Raw genomic sequence first — 17,326 nt, forward strand, 5'->3', positions numbered from 1 at the left:
TAGCAATTGCCGGCTAAGTTTCTTTACTTAAAACTAACCATAACAGAGCCACGGACAGCCCTTGTTTGACTATAGGGATGGCAATCTCTGTAGCTGGAAGTGTGTGAGGGAACCGAGTTCCCTTTTCCTAAATAGTGTAATCCATAATCATGTAAGTACTATGTGCCTATATAGTACTTTTCCATCACCTGATCCTGAAATACTTTAGAAATTATTATGCCAAGACACCAGGGTGTGTTTAGGGAAGAGGCAGAAACTCAACTTCAGCAGAACAAAAAGAACAGGAGTACTTGTGGCACCTTAGAGACTAACACATTTATTAGAGCATAAGTCCATGAAAGCTTATGCTCTAATAAATTTGTTAGTCTCTAAGGTGCCACAAGTACTCCTGTTCTTTTTGCGGATACAGACTAACACGGCTGCTACTCTGAAACCTGTCATTCAGCAGAACACTGTCAGTGGACATCACACGTATGTCCACACTCCCACATCACCATCTTTCACATTGGTCTTAGCAGGTACGTGTCTAAGGATTTGCGTTTTCTTCTTCCCTGGCACCATCACCCAACTACTGGTGCTGAGAAGGGATGTTCCACTCCATTTCTCTCTCTGTCCACTAGCTTACTTATTGTTGTGTCTCAATTTTTCTAGCGATCTGCTTCATACCCCACCAAAATAATCACCACTGTACATCTGATGCTCATTATTTTCCATGCAGCAGAGTGAAGTTATCTTGATCTCATTGCTGCAACCTGCAAGATACACCAAGTTGCTCAGAAATTTGTAATCTGGGCAAGGGAAGTTAGGGAAAACTACCTGAATGTATTTTCCAGACTCTGGGCAGCTCCACTGATGCACAGAACCTACAGGCAGCCCCAAAGAAAGGGGCCAGAACCTGGCCAATTTGAATTTGCTGCTACATGCACTTACAGAGATTTCTTTTTTACATACCACTGGCACATGGACCAAGTATAATTTTTGAGTCCAGCTGTTGCCACATATTTTAGATGAGCCGACTGAGGCAGGCAGGTTAAGTGACTTGTCTAAGGTCATACAGCAAGGCAGCAGCAGAGCCAGGACTAGAACCCAAGTGTCCAGACGCTCAGTCCTCTGCTATAGCCACTAGACTATGCCCAGGCTCTATTTATTCAGGAGTTGTGGTGTTTTTTTAAAACAGACATTGTCTGCGCTTCTTGCTCAAGTACACAATAACTACAACGCTAATTTGTCCATTTGGGCAAATGGAAAATGTTTTACAGTATGCAGTGGTCCCCAGGAAACTAAAAACAGAGATGATATTTTCATTACGTTCTCTTTAAACACTAGGTGCCATCTTGCTGAAACTCAGTTGCTCTTTGTTTTGGAGGAAAAGAAACAGCCATCTGCCTCTTTTGAGTTGCCAAATAGCACTGGAGAAGTGACCTGAATTAAGAAGGCTTTGCTAAAGGGAATTTCACAGGATAAGCGGCATGGCAATCAGATCATTTACAGGCACCAGCACTCCGATACCAATTATAAAGGGAAGGATATAATCTATAAATCCAGGAGAGAATACTCACAGGCTTGTCACTAAGGAATAGTAGAACTATGGTTCGTTTTATAGAAAAGTACAATAAGACCAGGATATTTTGTGATGACAGGTTTAGTGCTTTTATTTGCTCAATCTGCATAATGCAACAGTTTGGAGTCACTTACCTTGTAAAGTTCCACCCGGTGATCCCCTCCTCTGTGAAAGGAAACGTAGGGAAAGAGGAGGAAAAGACATTAGTATTTAGTATCAGGGGTAGCCGTGTTAGTCTGTATCTACCAAAACAACAAGGAGTCTGGTGGCACCTTAAAGACTAACAGATTTATTTGGGCATAAGCTTTGATGCATCCGAAGAAGTGAGGTTTTTACCCATGAAAGCTTATGTCCAAATAAATCTGTTAGTCTTTAAGGTGCCACCAGACTCCTTGTTGTATTAGTATTTAAGCTTCCAAAGGCACATATCTTCAGAGTTGTACTTTTTTCTCCGGGTCTCTAATTAAATATGGACAAATGCTGATATTTTACAAAATATACATTTTAAATACACCTCTACCTCGATATAACGCTGTCCTTGGGAGCCAAAAAAATCTTACCGTGTTATAGATGAAACTGCGTTATATTGAACTTGCTTTGATCCCCCGGAGTGCGCAGCCCTGCCCCCCCAGAGCACTGCTTTACCGCGTTATATCCGAATTCGTGTTATATCGGGTCGTGTTATATTGAGGTAGAGGTATACCTTACCTAACTACTTGGCCATTTGCCTTGAGAAGGCAACAACCCTTAGTTTCATTACTGGACGACACAGCAAGCATTCATTCCAAACATTGTCTTCCTGCCCAACTCCCACAAACAAGTAAAAACATATGCAGAGGAAATTCCAGGTCTACCAAGAAAATGAAAGTTTTCGCTGGTTTGTGACACGCACTCCAAAAAACCCAAGAGGCAATGAGCCAAGCCAACTCTATCAGGAATGATTTTAAAGTTAAATCTCAACTTGTCCTTAACCTTAAGATTTCAGTATTAGCAAATCATGTTGCTAATCCATGGCAGAATCTCCAGTGAAGCAGTGTTAACAGATTTGGCTTCAGATGCTGCACTGATGTAAAAATAATGCTAAAATATCAGTTTCCCTTACTGGACTGTTTAACTTGGGCACAGCATTAATATTTTGCCTTGTAGATTTGCCTCTGAAAACAAACACACCTAGGCCTGCCATGAGATCCAGTGGCTCTGCTGGTATTAATGCACAGTGACTGGAAAGAATCGTAAGGGCTGGATTTAAAACAAAAACCGCACTCCATCTCAAACCAAACAATACATTCAGGGGCAAGTAGGAATATTTACTGGGGAAGCTACATACTTTAGCCTGACTGATGTCCTTTTGCAAGTTAGTCTGTCCTCATACAGCTGTGTCCCAGAACCCCTAGCAGACTACAAATGACCTTGAGCCTTCAGTTCCTGCAGCTAAGTCACAAATACAGTCTTCTCCAATTAGAAAGAGACCTTGGTCATCTACCAACAGCACAACACTGTCATAAGGAAATCAAAGTCTGTGCCCTAAACTTGCCCAGATACCGAACCCTCTCGGACTCCTTTCTGGCCAGTGCTGAGCTAGTCTAGACATGATCCAAAGGAAGCTGCTTCTCGCCTCGTCAGCGAGAGGAAAAGCTGCTGCAGCTCAGAATCCGGGGTTACGCAGTGCCTTCAACAATAGGGAGCAAAACGAGGGGCGGAACAACCCTCTCTCCACACAGAGAAAGGACAATAAGGATGAAGAGTGATGTTCTGGTGTACTTCTATCCACTGTCCTTCCCCTTGATCCTTCACAGCCACCCGGGTTCAGAAATATAACTCATCACTTTTATGTATTTTCCTACATCACATTAAAAGGCATATTCTCCAGCAAAGTGACGTGTATCTTGTCTCAGAGTCCACAAACTGCTTTAGGGTTTTTCTTCCACACCTCAGTGGCTAGCAGACACAAAATTGCAATATTTATGGATTTCAGCATTTTTAACAGTAAGTTATGTGTATCTGGGTGTGCACTGTAGAAGGACATAGAACTGAATGGCAAAGAGAATCAGGTTGCAGCATTTTCTTCTTAGCACTGGAAAAGAATTGTGAAATGCATGCATGACTCCATAGTTCAGCTTTTAATTTTTGTGACACCCGGAGTTGCCAAGCAGTGACTCTAATCTGTATATTATATGTATGTCCTGGTAACAGCTTCCATTATTACAAGATGCTACACTGTGAATACAAGGTAGTAGGAAAAAATTGGATGATCAGAAACAGCATGATCATATAACTGACGATTGTACTGTAATACATATGCACAAAAGGTTGCCAAAGTTGCGTTTGCTCATGCATTTCATGAGTTCAGAGTGCTTAGCCCTGCAAACTTATCTTCCATTGCCTTAGATTTTTGTATGGAATAAGACACTGCTAAAACAACAATTTGGACAGAAAAATGAGCCCTTCCTGAGATGAAAAGGCTATTAAGATGCAATAGAACCTTCATTACCAGTACAACCAAATCAGGGGACTCTGCTTCACATCACTATTGTAACTGGAAGTGCACAAAGAACCTTAATAGTATTCCATAGTCATACTAAAGCAGGTCAGGAGACAGCTTTGTTATAATTGTGTTCCCTGCAGTGTAGACACTCTCTAAAATGGATGTTGGCTTTGAAAGTACATGAGTGTTAATGAACTCTGAAATGTGCCAATACTCACTGGAATATACAGATTGCTAAAGAAAAAGAGACACACTCATGCCTCACCCACGGGAAAGTCAAAGTGCTACAATACACAGAGCTAGGATGGTAAGCTATTCCACACATCTGATAATGGTTTTTAGCACCCCAGAACAAAGCCCTGAGAATTTACACACACACATAGGTGTTGTGATGGGTTAGATCACAGAACCCCCCTTGGGAGCTGCCACCTGATGTGCCAAGACTACTTCTACCCCTGCTTTCCTGCCCTGGCAGCTTCGGAATTCAGTGCCCTGCCTGGTTTGAGCCAGACTCGCTAGCCTGCTCCCTCTGCCTTTGTTTTCCTTTCCTCAACATTATGAAATTATAAAATGAACTAACGGCAGCAGCTGGCATTTGTGTTTCGGCAGCATATAAGAAAATTGGCATAGCCAACTTCTCGCTGCTATTTTCATAGCATCATTTACATGGCCAGACATTTGACAATGCTGGAAATGAGTGCTCCCTTCCCTCCCACACTTGGCCCAGTAAGTTCGAAAGCCTCTTGCCACTCCGAGAAGCATAAGGAACACTCATCCTGTCCCTCTCATATCCAGACCTCTGGATGAAGGAGCATGATAGACAATGCATTGGAAAGGCAACTGATGATAACTCATTCCAGCAGTAAGTCCAACAATAGTCAGTTCTCCCTTCCCCACACTTATTAAATCCAAAGTATTTCCATTTTTAAAAACAGGTGTTATTTTTTAACCCACAGAAACAAACTGCTCTGGCATTATTTGGTCCGATCTTGCAACCCAATGTAAACAAGAATACATAAAATCAAAGAAATGCTATCCCCCTTTATAACTGATGCTTGTTCCTTACCTAGTTCCTGCATTTCCGTGCAAGTAAAGGATTACAGGATAGTTGGATCCCAAAGTGTCCTCATACCACGGCTGGCCTTTGCCTTGAGCATCTTTCCATAAGGCTCCTGGAACTGTGTGCCTAGAAAATTAGTATTGCTTGGTTACTCAACTTTTCACCCTCTATATCAGAGATTTGTTTATCTCAGTAGGACTCAAGTGCAGCCGGACACATGTAATGCACAAACAAATTATTTTAGATAAGAACTAAACCTTTGAAACAGCAAACACTACATGCTACAAATCCGTACTTTTCAATCCATTTGTACTATACTATAGCTCAGTAGTTACAATACAAGTAGGCAGAGTCAGGCCAGCTGCCGTGATTTTCCCATCTAGTTCAGGAAAGCTCAAGATTCAGCTTCTAAAAGTAGTCTTCACCAAAGCTCTCCTTTAAGGCAAAGAATGGGAAAACGTATCCATGTCTTGCCCCAAAATTTCCTTTTTTGGAGTAATGAGGTCGACAGATCCATAATATTGGGTCTTGGGCTCTATACAGGCTTAGAGGCAGACCAAACGTGTTAGCGGTCAGGGAGGTGTAACTCCATCTCTGAGCCAATTGAGACATTTCCATAGCCTTGGAAAAAACTAAGCACTCCCTGGGTATGTCATCACTTCAAAGAAAAACCCACAGCACCAAGTCTCAGAGCCCGGGTCAACTGCCCTGGTTTGGACTATGAGGCTAAAAATAGCAACGTTTGATGTTCCAACTTGGGCTGGTGTGTCTACACTGCTATTTTAATCTCATTTATATCCCATGTGATACTGTAATATTTAAGTGTTTTCTCTGTAATCACCAAACAGGAGAGAAGGATGGATGGAAGAATAATTTCTTGTGCTCTATGGAGCCTGGAGTTAATCTTTGGTATGAAGGCAGGGTCAGTTCAGAGTGCTACTTTAGTCTTATGGAACATGCAGTATTGAGGCTTAAAAAAAAAAAAGCTCCCAACTCAAACTGCTAGGAGACATGGCTGTCATCAGAAAAGGCCATTTTACTGGTTAGAAAGTAACGGGACACCTTCACAAGTGGTTCAAATAACGGGCCTGTAGTGATCCTGAGAACCAGGTAAGATCCCACAGAAGAACTTGATGCACATCAAGAGGATGTGGAAGAGATGCAGGTCTCATAAGAAATGCTGGACATCTGGGTAAGATGAAATTCACTACTTGTTTATTGCACTAAGCATAGCAGACAAAGCAGCAACTTGGCCTTTGAAAGTCTGAACTGCCAGACTTAACCAGAGTCCATTTTGAAGAAATCTGAGACTATGTCACACCGATGCAGATGTGGGGGGTGAGACCCTGCTCCTAGCACCAATGATTAAAGCTCAACCAGGCCCTTGAATCTGCTGAATTAGATTTATTCCTGGAAGCTAATAACCTCTTTGGTTTAAGAGGCTCTGTTAAAAAACCTGATGCATGACTGGCCCTTGTAACCGCATATCCCTTCTGGATGGAAAGCAGATGGGAGGACTTGGTACCATGTAATGAGATCAGCGAACCAAAGCCTGTTGGCCACAATGGGGCTACCAGAATTACCAGTGCTGTTTCTCTCCTGATCTTCTGTAGCACTCTGGGGAAGAAAGGCAAACATCAGTCCCTTCTGGCCATCGCTACAACAAGGCATCTGTTGCCTTGGCTCTGTGATCCCAAGAGAATAATACTGAAACCTTATGTTTCAGGTGGGAAGCAAGCAGACTAAGGGTATGTCTACACTTAAAATGCGACAGCAGCATAACTGCGCCGCTGTAGTGTTTCAGTGTAGACACTATCTACACTGATGGTAGGATTCTCCCGTCAACATAGATAATCCATCTCCCTGAGAGCCAGTACCTCGGTCAATGGAAGAATTTTTCCATTGACTTAGCACTGTCTACACGGAGACTTAGGTGAGCTTAACACATTCAGGGGTGTGGATTTTTCACACCCCGACTGAAGTAGTTAAACCAACCTAATTTTCTAGTATAAACTAGGCGTAAGCTTCTTTACCAGGAGATGAAACACCTCTGGGTGTAGTTCCCATTCTGGATGATTTAACTTCTGCCTACTGATCCAGGTCACCTGTAACATTCAATTCTGCCTTGGATGTGAAGGGAGCAAGTTGATTGCAGAGTCTCCTTTGCCCAAGTCATCAGGAAGTGAGTCTCTCTTTGAAGGAGTGTAGACCTTGTTCCCTTTATACCTGCCTCTAGAGATTTCCATTACTTGCATCTGAAGAAGTGAGGTTCTTACCCACGAAAGCTTATGCTCCCAATACTTCTGTTAGTCTTAAAGGTGCCACAGGACCCTCTGTTGCTTCTTGCAGTGCTGTTGCTAAACCAAACGGCAAAGACTCATACTCGTAACGTTGAGTTCTGACAGCAAAGCTTAGGAAGCATCTGAGAGATTGTCAAATTGGGATATGGAGATAGGCATACTTCACATCTACTGATGTGAAGCTAATGTGCCATCCAGCTGTCTCGAAGTTTGATTTTATTGCATGGCTCTGTTGAGATACTTGATTTCGACAAGTGCTCTGAAGCCTTCTGACTTTTTTTTTTTTTTAAACTAGAACAATATGGCATAAGAAAGAGGTATCTCAGACGGCTACACAACGCCTCCCCTTGATCCTCCTCCCCTCATGGAGAGGAGGACATTCAAAGGGAGTCCTTGGTTATCTGCTGCACTGGAAGATAGGGGTGGGCTTATGCTGATGGCAAGGACTAGCCCTGAGGCACAGCAGGGCTGGGCGGGGGGCAGGCTGTGGAATGGAGGAAAGGGTTAGCCCCAATGGCCCCTTACCAGGTTCTCTTTCCTCTGTCTCCCTGCCACCACCACAGCAGTTGCAGGGGAAGGGCTGGGCAGCTGCTGCACGGTGAACAGACATGGCTGTGAGAGCAGGCTCCAGAGGCTGGATGGAAAGCCACCCCGTCCCACTGTACAGTGCTTCAACCTACACTCCCCATGCATTGTGTGGGGGGGGGGGGAGGGGAGGGGAAAAAACAAGGGAGCCACTGCTTCCCTGGAACGTTGGTGTCACCTGCACCAGGCTCAGGGGATTTTGCCGCGAACGTGCTGCCCCTGCTTGCAGGGAGCTGTCCTGCTGAGGAAGGGAGGCGGTAGGAAGCCCTGCCCCTGCCTGGGCATTTGAGAAAGGCCTGGGTCTCCAAGAACAGGCACAGACCTCCATGCAGGCCCTCAATCAGCAGGGAAGATGCAGAGGACAGCGTCTCATTTCCTCTCTCAGCCTTTCCTGCCAGACTGCGTTCCATCTGAGCGAGCAAGGGTACAGAGAGAGTCCCAGCTACCAAGAAGGAAGACAATCCTCTCTGCCAATAAAGGCAGACCCTGACTGCCTGGAGATTTTAAGGCATATTTCCCCCCCTTCTTTTTCTTCTTTAAATTTGCTCTGCAGAAGGAAGGAGCTGGTCTGCCTGCAGCTGGAGAGGCAGACAAAACCTGGCAGTTTCTCAGAGGGGGAGCCACATGTCCCCGTCTTTGATTGACAGGTTTGGTCTACCTGCAAGGATACACAGATCAGGCTATCCAATGTTATGGATCTGTGGACCTCATTACAAATAAAGAATTTGATGTTATAGGCTATTATTGCACCATTTAGAAGAGGATAATTCTTCCAATCAGTTCAAGATTGAAAGACCCCCCCACACACATCCTATCACTGTATCAGTGTGATGACACACAAACTACAATACAAACTCAAACTGACTCCCAGGATTCATCAATTTGACTTCACTAGGTGGATCATTAAAAACTAGCCCCATCTCACCCCACCCCCCAGGAGCTGACACAGTGCCTAACCTTTCTTTAGCTGGTTGCTACTCTTACATACATCTCAACTCTGTAGTGAGTATCAGAGGGTAGCCGTGTTAGTTTGTATCCACAAAAAACAACAAGGAGTCTGGTGGCACCTTAAAGACTAACACATTTATTTGGGCATAAGCTTTCGTGGGTAAAAACTCCACTTCTTCAGATGCATGGAGAAGAAGTGGGTTTTTTTACCCATGAAAGCTTATGTCCAAATAAATCTGTTAGTCTTTAAGGTGCCACTGAACTCCTCATTGTAAACTCTGTAGTGATCTCTCTTCTTTTTAAGCCAGAGGGAACTTTCTTCATGGTTATAAAATATTTGAGGGGAAAAAAAAAAAAAACAGGGGCAATGAGAGAGAATAGAAAGCTATCAGTAGAGGTAGATGTACAAAACTAACTCACTAGACTAGTCACCTTGAAAGCTGACCGGCTCAAAAAAAGTTTATGCAGCACCAGTCACAACATCTGTAAGCCTCAGATGCCTCACTGAGAATGCAAGAAGCTGCCTATAGTTAAGCACCTTAAGTTCTCCTCCATGAGCTAAAGAGTGACAACTGAAATTCAGTTAAAAAAAAACAACCAATACTGATTTGTGCTGGTTAGAATGTGAGCAAAGTCTTTTCATTCCCTCACTCTCTAGAGAACATTTCTCCTCCCACACTCTGTTTCTACCTTCCGCTGCATTGATTTTACAAAACAGCAGAACATAAACAAGACATGGATGATGAGCAAACCTTTAATTCATCAGCTCGCCTCTACATTCCAGGGACATAACCAGTCTAGCAATGCAGAGCAACACCTTCACATTTCCAAATTAGAAAACTTCCCTGCATTCATGATCTGTCTGTGTTTCACATGCTGCTAAAACTTAGTTCAGTTGAGGTCCAGAGATTTACATACCTTTTAGCATGGACTCCACCCCTAAGCGAAGAAAGATACACATATGCACAGATGAAAACAAACAATGGTCATGACCACTGACTAGAAAGACAGTTGTTGAGAGACAGGGTTCTGCACTGGGATGCAAAATACAATCTCCACACTAAGGATGCGGAGGACATGCTAAGGGATGTCAGGGGGAGCATAATCCTACATACCAGACTCCAATGGTTACATCCTCCTCTGGCTGAAGGTAATAATTATAGGTGTGGTTTAAGCCTTGATCCTGTGGCCTTTTCAAGTCAATGAAATATGGAACCCTCACTGAAACACAAAGGAAAGAGTAAAAGGTCAGAAACTTGAATTTTTACATTCTATTTTCTTGCAAGTCAACAGTGCTAATTGCAATGCAACTCTAAAACCTGTCCAGAAAACCGCAGCATGTTTAGAGAATAATTTTACATTTGTCTGTTGCGCCAGAAAGACCTTTTGTCCCAGGTGAAAATGGGTAACTGGCAACAAGTACTGGGAAGGTATAAGCATCAAGGAGGGAAATGAATTGCTCAGAATGGTACAAACGGATAAAACTAGAAGTAATGGGATGAAATGAGGAAAAAGGAAATTCAAGGAGCTTTTCCTGATATTCAGCCTCACGGTGGGGAGACATTAAATTGGGAGCAGTCTTTCAAGTGGAAGCCCTGTAACTTGAGACATGTAAAAATTAGACTGGGAAAAGCATTGTTTTTTAAATGTTTATATTTACATAAGAACGACCAAACTGGGTCAGATCAAAGGTCCATCTAGCCCAGTATCCTGTCTTCCAACAGTGGCCAATGCCAGGTGCCCCAGAGGGAATGAACAGAACAGATAATCATCAAATCACACACACACACACACACACACACACACACACTCACTCTTTGTCAGGGTAGATTGATTTAAATCAAAATGATTTAAAAATCACTGATTCTAATCACTATTTAAATCAGCAATTAGGAAACCTTGATTTAAGTAATTTATTTTCTTTTTTTAGCATTTGTACTTTTTAGTTATTTTCCTAAAGAAAGATAGTCGTTTACTAGTAACCATTAAAACATGTTAATTTGCAACTAAATATATGCTTTACACTACATTCGATGCTTCTTTTTGCTAAGCAGGAGGATATGCTAGATCTATACACAATTTTAATTATATCAGGAAATGGCAATTAATACTTTTTTCCCCCCTAAGTGATGAATAATGTTTGACTTGTGATTTGTGTCAAATTCTATTTGGATGGAAATTCAATTAAAAATACACAAAACAGCATTTTTGTTTATTAGTTAAATAAAACTACTTTAAGTTTGCTGGTTACCGAAGGAAAAATATTTATCCAAACATGTTTTCTATTTAAAACTAACTGATTTCTTAAAGAGACATGGTGGGTGAGGTAATAGGATCTTGTACTGGACCAACTTTTGGTGGTGAGAGTCAAGCTTACACAGAGCTCTTCAAGGCTGGGAAATGTGACACATTTGTCCAAATTTTGTCTTTTCCTCTAAGGCAAAAGTTTCCCAAACTGTAGGTCATGGAAAAAATGTAAAAGTTTTACCAAAAAAAAAAAAAAAAGTTTCTGTCAACAATTTTAAAGTGATTAAAAAATAGATGCATAACATCAGCCCTGGAATGGTATTTCTCTGTAACACCGCCCTACTGTAACCTGAATACCCCAATCAGCGGCTCAGTGTAGAAAGAGGCAGGCTGTAAGGGCATGCAGCTAGCTATTAAAGCTTCTGCTAAAACAGTATTTAACCCATACCTGTGCATGTGCCTAGTTTACCTTATACCACAACACACAAAAGTTAAGCTAACAGTTCAGGTTGCTCCATATTAGCACAAGACCTCGGTATCACCATCGCTTCTGTAGGCCAAGCACACTGCACCCACCAGGGGCTCCTTGCATTCCTCCATCCGCCCCACCAAACTCCCTGTGTATCACCCTCCCATTCCCCTCTATTTCAGGGACTCTTTATGACCCCATTCAACTTCCTACCCAGAGCTGTGTGTGCAGTGCTATTCCCCCCTTCCTCGGGTTTCTGTTACCCTGTCATTCCCCCCTCTCCATCACCCACCACCATGGGCCCTGCTTTCCCTGCCCTGTCTCCACTCCCCCCATTCTGGGACCCACCCAGCATCCACCATCACCACCAGTCCCCTAGTCCTCACTAGGTCCCTGCTTCCTCATCCTTCACCTCCACTACACACACCCCTCCACAGTGTCACCCCATACCTAATGATCACTGCTGTGAACTAAGCAATCAAATGTGAGGATGTATAAAGAATGGAACTGAAAATACTTTAACTATTACAGCATCATTGCATTAATCAATGGTACAGCCTCACATGGAAAGCTGTATTTGGGTTTGGTCACCCTAGCTCAACGTGACATAACCAAAATAGAAAGAAACTAAAGATGTATGATAAAAATTATCAGCGAGGCATAGACAAACGACTGTGTTAGGAGTGACTGAAAGGGTTAATACTGCATAGACAGAAGAAGTTTCCCTCAGACAGGTATTCCATAATTTCCCATTACAAGGTCTCTTGTGCCTCTCTCTGAAGGACCTGGAGTTAGCGTGTCTAGGGCAGTTTTGTCAGTACAGGTGCTAGTCGGGCGTGTGGGTGTGGTCGGGAAACAACCCCCTCCCCACCCGTACTCCCACACATAGGCCAATATAGCTATGCTGGCAAAATCCCCTGCCTCGATGCAGCTACCAGAAGAATGCTTCTGTCAGCACAGCTAACCTTGTTCGGGAAAAGTGTTACCATGCCAACAGAAGAACTCCTTGTCAGCATAAGCTGCGTCTATACAGGAGGCTCTGGTGGTATGGCTCTGCCGGCAAAGCATTTGTAGCAGAGACAAGGCTTAGGCAATACAAGACTAAGCAGACTGCTGATCTGATCAGCTGGAAAATCCTATGTAGTAGTATTTGCAACACTTGAAGTGATGGTGTCAATGTGCCACTGATGAGTCACTGTTTCTTCTGCTACAGCCAGTATATTTTCCTAAAAATGCCTTTGGGTGAGGAACTGCAGGCTGGAAGACTAACGCACTGTTGACAATTTCAATTGTTTTCAACTGAAATAGGATCTTGATCATCTGAATGCTCTCCATATGCATCTTTAATAATCCCTTTACAGATTACATTCTACTTTGTTTTCTTTCCCCACAGGTATAGTCTTTGATCATTTCAGATTAAGAGGCTAATTGGAGTTTGGCTGCTGTATCCATATAAAAAACATACTGTTACTCACAATTAGCATTTAAGCCATAAACTTGAAGAGGCTACCTGCCTCATAATTCACAAAGGATATAAAAAGGCATATCCTTCACAAACCATAACTGGATGGGGGGGGGGGAGAATATCACATCAGTTAAACAAATTCAGAGCTTCTTAAATGCACAGAAGTGTTTCTATTTGCTAATTATTTTGGGCAGTTCCCACCAGGGAATTTTGATGGACACCAAAAATACAGCTGCCCCACTTATGAAAAAGCAGCCAACAACCTACACCTTATCTGGCTGAAGTACAACAGACAAAGGATTTTTCCAGCTTTTTGGCACAGGACAAAGTAGGGGAAACCAATACACATTTGTCACACATGGGTGCGATTGTCAGACATTAACATACACAAGTAGGAAGACAAATACAGTGTCTGATTTGCTAAAAAAAAATTAAAAGCAACTCTGGCAAAAAAAATAGTCCTATCAGCTTCACTTTTTAAAAAAATATATAGAGAAAAAAAAGTCATGAACGCTTACCAAAATTTAAGAAGACCAGCTTCACCTGAATAGCAGGACAAATTTTTACTAGAAATGGAATGGCTATGTATACTCCCAACAACCATATTAACAACTTCCGTAATCGGAACCACAATCCATATCGCCTGTAAGAGAGGAGAAAAGAAAAAGACGATGCCTGAATATGGCTTTGCTTTATGTAGCAAATTTCACTATCAATTCTCACTGGGAACTATGAGTGGTTAGCAGGCCACTTAGTTAGGTCCTTAAGTATAGAGTGACCAGATGTCCTGATTTTATAGGGACAGTCCCGATTTTTGGGTCTTTTTCTTATATAGGCTCCTATTAGCCCCCACCCCCATCCCGATTTTTCACATTTGCTGTCTGGTCACCCTACTTAAGTATGGATTTTGATACTTGACTTTATGCAGCCATTTCTTAAAAAAGGACAGAATATTTCTCTAATATACATGCACATAAAGGAAATAAACAAAGCAGCCATATTATTTAGACTGATGACACATCAGGACAGGACAGTAAGAGATGCAGCCCAAAGAACAGAACAGAAGATTTCCACAGCTTTTATTTTTTCTGCTGACTTTCCAGATTTTTGAGTCTGTGATGGGGAGGAGGTAGTTTGCATAACACTGCTACTCTGATCTCTGCTTAAAACAAATTTGAGTGCATTTCTTGTTGGAATCATTAAGAGCCAGATTCTGATCTCAGTTACTTTGCTGTACATCTGGAATAACTACTTTGAAGAAAGATACACTGAAGTCAATGGAGTTACACAATATTCATTGCAGTGTAATAGAGCAGACTCTGGCTCTAAAACAGCAAGCCCCTGGGATTACACAGTCGTCACACACACACACACACACACACTCAAGATTTTCTAAACAATTTGTTGTTTGTTCATTTAACTCATATTACACCCAAGTGAGTTTATCTATAGTCATTTATTTATTTTACTGAGTCCAAACACATGACAGGCACCTTACCGTAGAGTGAGATAGTCTTTTGTCCCTGCCCTAAAGAGCTTACAATCTAAATAATACAAGAAAGAATCAACAAAATAAAGGGATGGGGGAGGAGAGACAGTGGACAGGGTAACAAGTTTATTCAAGCCACAGTTTATTATTAAACTCTGATAATTATGCTTGGCACTGTACTAGGCACAGAAGACTACATAGTTTCTGCTGTGAGGAACATGCACTCTAAATAAGGTAGTAGTAAAGAAAAAAAAAAACCCCTCACTGGTGTCCTTTTAAAAGAAGAATCAGGCTGTATATTCCTAGATCGGTAAAAACTACTCATGTCCTTTAAGTTTTTCTGCCTTAATTTTGATAGCTTTCCTGTACCTGACATATCATCTAATGAGAGTTTAAGTAGTTTTTCCTCCAACCTCCTTCCCTCCCCATAACAACTAGTCAAAATTCAAGACCCAGAAATTTACATTTTCTTCCTAGGAATGAATTTCTGACCTTGATAGTTTCAATGGGAATACATATTTATAGGAGCACAGTACTTCAACAATTCCTTCTTTTTCATTATCAGTAGATGGAACTCCTGTTCCCTCTTACAGCTGTGTGTTAGCTCTGAAGTACAGGAAAATTTAATTTTTGTCAGTGACACATATAGCTGTTACTCTGAAGATGCACAAGAACAGATCTTTTGAGTAAAATGTTGCCATTTTTCCAAGGTCTCTTTTAAAAAATAACCACACTTAAAGGCATGGAAGACAACATGACAAGATAAAAAGTTATATTCTGCCCAACTAAGCAGATATTTATTATTTAATACAGGAAATATTTTTATAAATAACAGGATGAGAAAAGTTTCTTATATGAGGTCTCTGATAAATCTGGGCTGAGCTTTGAACAGCTTCAAAGTAAATACAACTTCCCATAAAAATTGTACTTATATTTGCAAACCTTTTTTTTCCCCCAGAGTATTTTCTAAGATACCAGTTCCAACAAATAAGATCTTCAGACCCTGAATATCTTCTCTCCAAAAACAAGTTGATTGTTAGACACTAAATCAGTATATACATAGTATTGCATTTATAAATACTTTATTGATGAACATCCACTAGCCAGGAGCAGTGGAGAAGCCAGCCCTGACCTTAATCGGTAATGCCTAAAATCCAAATAAAATTCTTCATGCCATTCAGGTTTCCTTGCTCTCTACCAACAGGTAGTTGTAAAGCTGATATACCAGCAAACTGTGTCCTCAGTATGCTGAACAAAGTGTAACTAGTCCTCAGTACCTAGAACTGTCTGCATATGAAAGCAGAAGTCAGTTATTACAATATGCAAGATGTTATTAGTTTCATATTAGCTGTTTATAGGAGCTGACACAGGAAATGTGCCCAAAGCAGAGCTAAAAGCCGTAACACTGAAAGACTGGGAAGAATCAAATCCCTGGATCTCTTTTCTAGCTCTATCACTCAAAATGTAATTTTAAATATTCCTCCAACTAGCCCATATCCTGAATGGTTCTACAGAAAGCTGCTTTAAATTCTGGGTCTTCCTGTCCAGAACTCTGCAATGAAGATGTGAACAAGAAGCAAAACTTCCATTACATTTCCAAGCCTTTCCACCAGTTGCCATATTCTCTAGATACTAGGAATGAGGAAGGAAGGGAGCTGGTGGGGGTAATGTGGAAAAAGGAGGGAAGGGGAATGGTAACTGAACAGGGGACTAGGCATTAAGTTGGCCCCAAAACACACACACAGTGTCAACATCAGAGCATAAGCTCCATAATTGGCCAATGACATTCTGTCCATTTGTATCTGACGTGCTGGGAACCAATCCTGCTTCTGGACAACAGCAGAGAGCAGAAGAATCCACATGGGCTCTGGGTTCTTGTGGTAGTAACAGAACCTACTAGTCTTGACTACCTACAAGATGGTCATGCTTGAGAGGAGCCTATCAGCTATACTCCCTTACTCTCATACACAACCAACAGGATCCTTGACAGAAGCCTTATGGGTTACCCCAGGCCAAAGCCCTGAAGCACGGCCCTGTGGGTCCCTGGGACCCCAGTAACGAGCGAGTATTGAGAGAATGAGGAATCGGTCAGCACTATGCTCAGCTGATGTGGCAACTTATGGTATCAGACACAATCAGGTGGTCGAGGGACATCTATCTAGAACACATCACCAAACACCGGCAATACCAGGAGAGATTAACTGGAGGGCCAATGAGAAGCAAAGTCGGGAAAGTAACTGACAAACTTCCCTGATGGATTGTATTTTCTAAGGAACAACCTATCCTAAATTCTCAATCACTGAGGAACAATCTACACTCATTCCTACATTTGCTTTCTAGAATCAACGCTCTGTATAACTTTTCATGAGTGATGTACCCAAATATTTGGATGCTAATATCTAAAGTGTATCATTAAATTTATTCACCTAAATTTGGATTATTGCAGATTATGTACTTTATGTATCTTATGACTTCTAAACCAAACTTCATACTTTTGGATAATCTAAGCACTACACCCAGATGTACAGACACTCTTTCCCTAACCTGTGTATTATATAATTTTAACATTACCTTTAATACAAATTTTAAATATTCCACACCCTCAAAACAACAAACATCTCTCCTCACCCCAAACATTTTAAGTGTCATGTAAGCCTTCTTGAAGTTGTGAGGTTTCAGATGGCTTACAGAATAGCTAAGTTTTTAGGATCAGCGGG

General features: G+C 41.8%; 1 protein-coding gene across 2 annotated transcripts in view; it reads right to left on the reverse strand.

Moving 5' to 3' along the window:
• Positions 1–17,326, reverse strand: part of ABHD12 (abhydrolase domain containing 12, lysophospholipase) — a 61,239-nt gene that overhangs the window by 21,216 nt on the left and 22,697 nt on the right. For both annotated transcript variants that reach the window (XM_042852740.2, XM_005293539.5), the window contains exons 2-5: positions 13,639–13,763; positions 10,055–10,160; positions 5,113–5,232; positions 1,696–1,726 (exon numbers count right to left, since the gene is read on the reverse strand). In XM_042852740.2, the coding sequence (XP_042708674.2) occupies positions 1,696–1,726; positions 5,113–5,232; positions 10,055–10,160; positions 13,639–13,763 (382 nt within the window). The remainder of the gene's footprint in view (positions 1–1,695; positions 1,727–5,112; positions 5,233–10,054; positions 10,161–13,638; positions 13,764–17,326) is intronic.

This window comes from Chrysemys picta, chromosome 3, assembly GCF_011386835.1.
Source record: "Chrysemys picta bellii isolate R12L10 chromosome 3, ASM1138683v2, whole genome shotgun sequence".
NCBI classification, from domain to species: domain Eukaryota; kingdom Metazoa; phylum Chordata; order Testudines; family Emydidae; genus Chrysemys; species Chrysemys picta.